Genomic DNA, 10,166 nt, shown 5'->3' with positions numbered 1-10,166 from the left:
GAAAGAAAGAAAGAAAGAAAGAAAGAAAGGTTGCCCTCTAAGTGCCCTGTGACCACCCACCCACCCACTCCTGTCTGTCTGGAGATGACTCATCTTCGGCCCCCTCCCTCCACAGCGTCCGCACCCTCCCAGCACAAAAACAACAAATTACAGCCCTGCAAACCACAGTTGAAAAGCTCCCCAGTTCACTGTACCGAAGGCTAGTGCAGACATCATCTCTCACCATACAGATGTTACAATGGCCTGATCTGTCCCCTTTCTTTGAACACGTTTTCTGGTGGAATCACAAAAAGCAATTTACCCAGTCAGCACTAGACTCTGTGATGATGCACACCGAGTCACTTTCACTATGATTCATTCTGAATCAAACACTGAGATTTAAAAATAGATGCCACAACACTTTCTGGTCAACATTCGAAGTAGTCTGACACATAAAACCCTCAACGTGACGTTTACAGATCAAACAAACAAAAATAATTTCTTTATTAGTGAGCTTAAGAGGTGCTGGTGGGGGGAATTTTGTTACCTTCAGACAGAGCCAGGCTAGCTGTTTCCCCCAGTTTTCAGTCTTTATGCTATGCTAAGCTAACCATTGATCTTCTCATCTAACTTGACAAGAAAGCAGCTGTCTTTAACCGCTGGCTGATTTCTGCCTACTGCCTTTTTTGTGCTTGGCACATAACATAAACTCAACTTTTGTGGGCTTGTTTGCTGGAATTTGCTACCTATGGGGTGATATTGAGAACAGCGAGGCTCTACCATACTGTCAATATTTAACCTTGGAAAACTAAAATAATTTAGAAATCTAGACGCACCCTAGCGGCAGCAAATGTTTTTGCAGCCAGGGTCAGTCTAGCCAGCTCCAAAGCCGGAAACCGCATCCCCAAACGCCTACCATCAACTGGCACTGTGAGACCACATACCACACCGAGCGAAAAAGAGTGATGCATGAAGTGGGTCACACTCCAGCAGCTGGGCCAGACGTTGGGAGTAAATGACATAATCACTGCCTTTTGAACACACAAACCTGCATATGCATTCCTCCTCCCCTTGCACAATTCTCAGTGCTCCGACAACCCCCAGAAACTCTGAGCGGCCTCGGCTTCAGCTATCCAAACAATAGCGCTATGCTTTGCCAGGGTCGGCCACTGTCACAAAAGGCATTCATTACCTCTCACAGTCTGCCTAAAACAACCGCTTAACCTTAACAGAAACTGGACAATGACAATGAGCAGACTCCGGAGAAACAGCCGAAGCAGCCGTCATCAGGAAAATCTGATCTGAGTACCAAATTTAACTCAAACTCTGCCTTGCACAATGTGATTTTCACACGTGATAGAAATATGCAGAGTGGTTTCAACTGCTCTTGGGTGGGCACAAGTCCAGCGTTGCCCTGTCACTCCCCTGGCAGAGATGTTTGTGGAAAGAGAGCCAAATAGTCAGACAGGATCTTGGCACAGATCGGGATGAGGTCATATAATGACTGTCTAAAAGCCTTGGGTATAGGGACCGGAGGGCAGGCAGGTAGAGGAGTGCTGACAGTGCTCTGCTGAGATTATGTCAGATACCTGCCCTGCGGGATACACTCAGCACTCAGCACTGGTGCGCAAGGCAGGTAATGTCTGCAGGCTGCACAGTATCAGGCCACGGTGGAAGGCAGCGCTGGCAGAGGTCGTGTTATTATGTTTACCCTGGCTAATCGCTACAGCTACAGGGTCCTGCATGGTGTGGGTGCAGTCCCTAGCGCTCGCATTCCTCTGCACAGCTTTAAATAACTGCTCCGTTTCTCCCCCTCACGGAGCAAATGGGAGGAGAGTGTTAAAGATGGCAAAGAAGGCTGTTTGTTTGAGCTCACAAGCACCAAACACACTTTGGCACACACACACACACACGCAAATATACACACTGTTCCCTTGTAACATTACAAAAAAACACTTCATTACTTCTTTGTTTTCATAATTTAATCTGCTGCAGTGCTTTTTTTCAACCTGCCCAGCAGAATTGGCTTTTTGTGTGTGCAGAAAGCGATGATATGGAGGAGTCTCAATATCAAAGGAAACTTTTGCTCAGATCATGTGGATTTTCGCTCTGAATGAGCATTGTGGTTTAATCCTGACAGAAGTGCCTCTGGATTTAGCCCTTTCAACAACAAGTTTTCATATACGTATAGTATCTATCAAATTGTTGGGCTGTCAGACTGCTTTCAAGTTGGGAGACACCATGTTTTTAAGGTTTTTGAGGTGAATAGCAGGATTATTTTTTACGACAGTGCCTTCTTTTTGAAAATGACCATGAAGTCTAGTCTAATCTATTAATACAGACATACAGTACATACAGTATATGACATATTCATACTCATGCAGCCTTATTATAGCATTTACATTCTGTCTACACAGTGATAGCATTTGCAAAACCATGGTAGAAGGTTAATGAGAACGGTAGATCCCAAATAACCTCAGGTGTTATTTTCCCAACGTGCATAAATAGACAGGGAGAGGTGACAGAATGTGTATCCATAAATATTAAAACACACCCCTGACATGATGAGCTTGCTAATACAAATCACAACACGCAAATCATCAAAAGGAAGAAGCTATTCACTATTAATGAGCTGCAAATGAACGTACATGAGCCTCCCACACACACGTGTATTTGTTTTTGAAAGGGTGTGAGCACGGGAGCCGTGCCCTTCTCCCAATCCAACCTGTGGCAAAAAATAAGGAGTGCTGCAGGTTTTTGGTTGCCTGTGTAAGACCTACTTCTCCAAAGCCTGGTACGAGAGAAAGAAGAGTGTGTGGGTAAGCGCTGAGGGCTTTGAAAGGTAAAATAAACTGGCCTTCTAAATAGAAAGAAAGCAGAACCAGTTTTTATCTCCTGTATTTGACTGACTTGTCTTCATTTTCAGGCTCCCATGGACCTCTGACCCATGCCAAGGGGAAACCAAAACAAACCACAAAGCTACTACTGTCACTTAACTCTAAATAAAGAACCACATGGGAAATACTGAAATAGCCATATTCACTTCTCAGGATGCCCATTTTGGGGGAGACAAGCCCAGACCGGGAGACGATAAGACCACTTCCTGTGCAACATGAGGCCCATTGCTTTTAGTTATTCCAGAAAAAAAGATTTGAGAATCTAGAGTAGCCTGGATGTCTGGAGCCCTGATTAAGAGGAGATGCTGCTGAGATGCAGAGGAGGGACGAGACTCAGAGGGCTGTCTGGAGGCCCAGCAGCGGCTGTCAGTAAGGTTGACATATGAGAATAAAAATTCACAGCAAGTCTCATTCTTGTTGGTAAGTAAACACACAACCAAGGCATTGGGTATAGATGCTGATTTTTATGTAACCACTTTATTTTTAAAGTATAGCTTTGAAATATAGCTCTTCTTTCCCAAGTGGATAAAGTGTGAGACAAAAACACCCAGTCTTCAAGGAGCAAAACAAATACCCTGTAACCTTCTCTACTTCACCCTATCCTGCAATTTACACCACGCTTTCAAGTGCTGAAAAAAATAAGTTGGCCGTTGGACACTGTGTCAGCCAAACACATGGATATAATTACAAAGACAGCCTTCATCTGCTGGTAAACAAGTCCCATAAAGACACTGAAGAGGAAATGCAATGGGATGACCATGCAGAGGTTCATGCGGGGTTTTAACAATTTGGGATTCCCAAATGGAACTTGCATCCATTCTCACATGCCTCAAGATGCACTCATTTATTTACTACGATAACAATGCTTGCTCCCCCCACAGAGACCGAGTATGACTTGCAAAGATACCATGTGGAATCCAAGAAAAAGGCATATAGGGCTATAAACGCCAACTTTCCTCTGACTGCCAACATGTCAGGGAGGCTTTCAATTTCCCGTGCTTTCATCAGTTTTAGGAAGTGTGAATTAAAATATAGATCTATTAATGGCATGTGGATTCCCCGGAAACATATAGCCAAAGCATATCTGGCAGGTTTTACCTTCATTGGAGTGACATCATGCAGATGAAATAGTTAATGGGAAAGTATGTAGTATATGAATTGCAGTGTAAGCTACAGTTCAGAGAAACATGCTTTTAAAAAACAGGAAATAAAGTAGCTCATACATTTACTCTTTTGCCTCTCAGCGCTCTCAGTTGCTATTTTCAGCGTCATACAGTCAAAATGTCATACATTCATCCTGAAGGGAACATGAAGGCCTGTACCAAATGTTTCCTGGCAACCCATCCAATAGTTATGGAGATATTTTACTCAAAAACACAAATGTCAACCTCATGATTGCTCTAGATAAAAACTCTGGGGATCACCAAAGCTGTTAAGATTCATCTTCTGGGCGCCATTGATGTCTGTACCAAATACTATGGCTAACCATCCAAAAGTTGTTGAGATATTTCACTGACTCTGGACCAGAGAGGTGGACTGATGGACTGACAGACTGACATTTGACATTTGGCATGTGCAAAGACACACCGCTAGGATGGCTTAAAATATGAAACATTAAATCTGGGATTTGCTTGCTTTTCTCCATTTTATTTTTTATTTATTTAACCTTTATTTATCCAGGTAAACTGTTTGAGAACCAATTCTCATTTACAAACATTTTGTATCATTATATTATAGTACATAGTTGTTGTTGTTTTTGTTTGGGGGGGGGGGGTTGTGGCTCAGAGGTAGCCACAAGATTGACGGTTTGATCCCCGGCTCCTCCAGCCACATGTCAAAATGTCCCTGAGCAAGACACTGAAGCCTGACTGTCCACTGCTCCAAATGCTTAGGATGAATTAAATGCAGAGATTGGATTTCACCACATTGTACTGTACAATTGTACAAGTCAAATAATAAAAGTTACTTCTTCTTCTTCTTTTTGGAGAGCTGGTCAGAAAAAGTGAATAATGTCAAAACATCTCCTTGGCGCAAACCTCTGCCAACACTGTTCTCCACTTTGCTCTACAGTTGTTTAACCCTGGGATATGATTCATCCATCTTAAATGTGAGGTTGAATGCATTTCTCATCCTGTAAACATGCTGTTAGGGTTTAAAATATATGTTTTCGGAGCAGATGCATACCATGTCCCGAGTTTGAGTTTCTTATCCACAGGCTTTCGGTCACTTTATCATGTCAACCTTTAGAAACTATTCATCTTCATTGGCAGAAATCCCAGATCCGACTAAAAACCTGACTGTTTCTTGGTACTCCTCCTCCTTGGTACTCCTAAGCCAAATTTAAACAACAGCTTTACTGACTGAAAAAAAAACAGCCAAAGGTGTCCTGCACTTCAACTCACTTCCACACACATACAGGAACTACATTTGCTCAGATTGGGCCTCGTTGTTCTGACGTCACAACAGTCTCAACATGGAAAAGTCTTGGTATTGTTGCTGCTACAGCCATGGCCCTTTTTAACATGGGAGAGAGACATTTCCACTTGTCAACACCACATTCCATCCCTCACACTAAACAACCCAGCCTCCAAGCTGAACCCACGATCCCCTGACGCAAAAAACTCATACATTCAGTTATGGTCTTTTCAGATACTTTGCCTGTGAAACCCAGGAGACAGTTGACTGTAGTTTTACTATCCAGACCAAATGTGAAGCAGCATCAGCTATTCCAGGAATCTAAAATGTCTTTCTTGAATTATTTGACACAGAAGCTCCAAAACGTGATGCACCACGAAGAAATCAGGGGGAGAAGAGGGAGAGCCGGTGGCCGAGCCAACTCCGCAGCACTGCATGGTGTCGAGGCGGAAGAATACTTTCACCTAAGGATTCACTTGACCTCGATTAAATCCAGCCTGCTTACTTCCACATAGGCAAACAAATGAAAAAAGCTGGCGAGGCCACATCTGTGTGACTAACTACCTCTCTGTACTTCAAAACTTGCGAAAATAACTTGTTGATGATTCATTACCTCAGCAAAGGAGGTCCTGTTTTTTTTGTCGTTTGTTTGTTGGCTTGGTTGTCTGTCAAGAGGATTACAGAAAATTGACTGGCCTGATGTTCATGAAACTAAGTGGAAGGGTGAAGCATAGGCCAAGGAAGAACCCATTCAGTTTTGGAGTGGATCTGAATCATGGGGCGAATACTCAAATTACTTTGCACTTTCATTAACGTTGATAGATAGAGCGTTTGTGTTGCATTAAAGTGGTTTCGGAATAATCGGAAAATGAGTTACCAAATGGAAAAATTCACACTGCATTAACATTGTTCGATGGGGCATGCCTTGGCAGAGGTCTGCAATCTCCGAGTGCCTTTCTCACTGATTGTGTTTATGGCTTTCCATAGATGAATATAAGGCCATTTTTCATTCACTATTACTGCATCTTAGCTTCGCCATTCAAATCTAAATGTGTGTAGGCACCCAAAGCAGCTGGTAAACTCTAGACAAAATCACCATTAAGAATTTAGGAGAAAGAAACAACTGTTTTGAAATAACCGAATGTGAGTTTTGAGGAGTTTTATAGTTGATTGTACTTTATTTCTTGCAAAAGAGACGAGGAAGGAAGAAGGTTCTGTCACCAATGTGATGTCAACTGAAATATGAACCCTTTGCATCCCAGTATGCTGGGACATACAGCTGTAATCTATATTATTTTATTATTATTATTATAAATTTGTGCTACAGCTTAATATGGGGTTTGTATCAGTTTGGTGAAAAAGGGATTAAGTGACTAATAATCAACATCTGCTGACAAGAGAGAAATTACACTATTTTTCCACTACAGATATGCCAGAAAGAAGATGAATGAAGATGAAAACGCAATTAATCAATGTACAATTTTCTTGTTTAGCATCTTATTATCCACACTGAACCAGTAGGAGAAAAGAGGATCAATGAAATCCAGTTCTGGGCCGGGAGACTAACGTAGACTGCATGGCTCCACGTCTCACCACAGCTGAACTTAAACAACGCAGAAAGGCTTCACTCATGCCAACCAGACACTGGAGTCAGGGAGGAAGTATACATCTTAAGAGTACATTTATATGCTATGTAATGAGCCATGCCTCAGTAATTAAAGTGTAATATGGGAACGTTTTCCAGTGATGCAGTGGAGGGTAAACCCAGCTCACCTCGTCTAGCAGAGTTTTAGCCCACTTGACATAACTCCTAATGACATGTATTCTTGGTGAATATGAGTAGCTGGTGTCAAATTGATGTAAGCTATAAAGAAGATTGGACCTTTTAAAGGGAATAAAGGCCAGAATGAATCAGTCATGAAATACTGTACTCAAGTACCATTATGCGATACAGATATATATGGTAAGATCATGAAATATGCTGCATTGTTACAGATTGAAGTACCTATACATAATAAATGTTACACTCAGCACCATCTAGAGCAGCTTCACATTGACAACTATCTAAGACTAAAAGACACTGAAAGGGGCCCATCTGCAGTACTTTCACTTTTGATACTCACTGTAAATTACCTACAGAACTTATGTTGAAGTGAGAATTTGAATACAGGACTTTTCCTTTAATGGAGAAACATTTTCCATTTTTACTCAATTAAGTAGGTGATTTTAATACTTTTTTCCACGACTGCCTTGTAATAACATTTAACAGCATTTTATGGAGTTTGGTGGTAGTAATTGCCACTTTTATTGCTCAAAGTAGTTATTCTCCCTGAAAAATGTCTGATATACTGCTGTTAGCTGTTAAACACAGTGATAGTGTTAAGATTTTGATTATCTTGCCTACGTAACTTTTTCAGACAATATATTTAGAGATCTATATATAAAAATATCAATTTATGAGCCCCAACAGGCCTCCCTCACCTCTCAAAAGGCTCTACGGAGGAGAAACTGTAAACCCAGAGGTCACAGCAGCACTATTAGTTAGGCTAATCGCAGCGGCCTAATTTGATCCCCTCGTAAATAAACAGCACATTGTTCCACTCACCGACCCTGAAGCCCTGTCCGATGAGCGTGTCCGACGCCTGCCCGTTCTCCGCGATCAGCGTGGTGTTGTTGCCCTGCTCGCAGGTATCCTGACACTGTCCATTCAGGCAGATCCGCTTGCAGATGAGAGGAGCGATGACCACCTTGAAGCGCTCCCGTGTGGAGGAGCGCTCCGTGCACCACACCAGCCTGTGGACGCTCAGCCAGATGACAAGCAGACGGGCGATCAGAGTGGGCATCCTGGCATCCTTCACTGGCCTCCACAGAGACCCGGGGACATTCAATCAACAAGTTGACTGGTTCGGCTCCAGCTCAGAAGCGCCTGCTTTGTTAACCGAGGCTGATTTTTGACTTCTCATACGGTGGGGGGGGGGGGGGGGGGGGGGGGGGGGGGGGGAAAGCGCGTCCTTCCTCCTGTTTTTTCCTAAAGGGAAAAATAAAAAATAAAAAATAATTACTTCCCTCGTGTGCCCATGCGATCCGTCTGCAAAACCGACACGTTTGACATCTTTCAGAAGTTTCTTGTTGCCCTCGTTGCTGTTTGTGTTCAAAAGTTGCCCTCTCTTTTGTCGCTCTTCCTTCTTCTCGCCTCTTGCTTTGGAGAGTCGGAGAGAGTGCGTATATGGGTTTGGGAAAGAAAGAAAGAAGGGAGGAGAGGAGAAGGGGGTGAGCCAACCCTCTCTGGAGAAACTTGGCTGCAGGCCAGCCAGGCGGTGCAGGAGCAAAGCTTAAAGTGGTTTCCTTGTTGGTTATTTCTCCCTGACACCTCTCCTCTCCTGCCCCCGCACAGACCCGACTCTGCAGATCAGAGCTGCACAGCTGTGTGCGTCACTCTGAGAATAAAAAAAAAAAATACTGACATGAAATACATTTCTGTACACGCTGTTGTGTTTGGTTAGTTTCTGATGTATATAAGTATTAAAATGAGCATGTGACTTATGGACACTGATAAAGCAGCAACCCCTCTTTGTTAAGGACTGCATTATCATTGTATTTCTTACTCAAATAAAAAATAATTGTGCCTGTTTGTTCAGCCCGATGCTGATTATCCACTGACCCTATCATGTCAATAAAAAAGTCTTCAGAATTTCAGACATACTCGTGTGTAGATATTTTCTGGGTCATCGGGGTCATGGTGTGGTCGCCATCAGGAGTTCCTCCACCTGTAAGTTTGCAGCTGGTTGGACATCTGGTTTTTGTCTCATGAGAGTTCAACATTCAGCTTCATTCCCTCTGAGAGAAAAATATGACATCTGCACTACAGCTTTACATCTGCGCGTTACATGTTGTGATTTCACAGGTGAGTTCATCTGACATATCACACACCACACCGGTTTCTCTACCAGGGCAACTGATGACTAATCTACTGAGTAGTTTCTAAACCAAGGTGATGTCTTTAAGTGTTTTGTTTCAGTTCAATGTGATATCAAACAGACAAAAAGCAGGAGATCTCCATAACTGAGAGTCTGAAAACAGCACTTTCTGCCAACTTTGCATGAAAAATGACTTTAACGATGAATCGATTATCAAAAAAGTTTGCGACTTTTTTTGCTAGTCGACTAATTGATTTATCGTTGCAGCACGTGGCAAACCGCAAAAATTAATGTGTTGCCCTTTTCGACATCAAGATGAATTTTATTGTCCCACAAGGTGAACATTTGTCTTGGGCACTTTAACCCATGCTGCAGCTGTAAAATAAAAACTAAAATAAAAAAACACATACATGTTGTACATGTTGTAAAACAAACAACATGTACAACGGATACAGTACAATACCACACAACAAACCATGATATGGCCTATAATAATAGTGTGTAAAACACAACATGGCGTCACGCAGAAATAAATAATACAAACATGTCAAATCAAAGACACGATCACCTTATTTTTCCCAATGATATTTGCTTTGTTTAAGAAACACAATACCACAACAACAAATACATACAAATTTTAACCAGAAGTTCTGCACAAAATGTTCACCTAAATAGAAGTTATAAACAACAAAACCTTCATACAAATGCAATGTATGCAGATTCATCCCAGTCATGTGTTAAACTGGGACTCTTTTGCCTGGTTGAGTCACTTCCTCCTCCAAAAAGTGAGTGTTTACCTTGAGTCGCTCAGGAAATGACTGCATGGGCCTACAGAGAGTTCACAGGCTGCTCTCACATTTCTCTCTGCCTCTGCTACTCACCATCACTGCATCATCAGCTGCCAAGACACACACACACACACACACACACACACACACACACACACACACACACACAC

General features: G+C 42.5%; 1 protein-coding gene and 1 long non-coding RNA gene across 7 annotated transcripts in view; one reads left to right on the top strand and one right to left on the bottom strand.

Moving 5' to 3' along the window:
• Nucleotides 1-8,629, bottom strand: part of ltbp3 (latent transforming growth factor beta binding protein 3) — a 36,222-nt gene extending 27,593 nt beyond the window's left edge. For 5 of the 6 annotated variants that reach the window (XM_032534060.1, XM_032534059.1, XM_032534063.1 and 2 more), the window contains exon 1: nt 7,897-8,627. In XM_032534060.1, coding sequence (XP_032389951.1) covers nt 7,897-8,134 — 238 coding nt within the window. In that variant the 5' untranslated portion in view covers nt 8,135-8,627. Of the gene's footprint in view, nt 1-7,896 lie in introns of all 6 variants that reach the window. The other variant, XM_032534064.1, reaches the window with a different exon arrangement.
• Nucleotides 1-10,166, top strand: part of LOC116700680 (uncharacterized) — a 24,942-nt gene that overhangs the window by 1,474 nt on the left and 13,302 nt on the right. Inside the window, exon 2 of the long non-coding RNA XR_004334705.1 lies at nt 3,891-3,895. This is a non-coding gene — a long non-coding RNA (uncharacterized LOC116700680). The remainder of the gene's footprint in view (nt 1-3,890; nt 3,896-10,166) is intronic.

The sequence above is a fragment of the Etheostoma spectabile genome, chromosome 13 (genome assembly GCF_008692095.1).
Source record: "Etheostoma spectabile isolate EspeVRDwgs_2016 chromosome 13, UIUC_Espe_1.0, whole genome shotgun sequence".
NCBI classification, from domain to species: domain Eukaryota; kingdom Metazoa; phylum Chordata; class Actinopteri; order Perciformes; family Percidae; genus Etheostoma; species Etheostoma spectabile.
The sequence above is the reverse complement of the archived record's forward strand: the minus strand, read 5'-3'. Positions and strand labels throughout refer to the sequence as shown.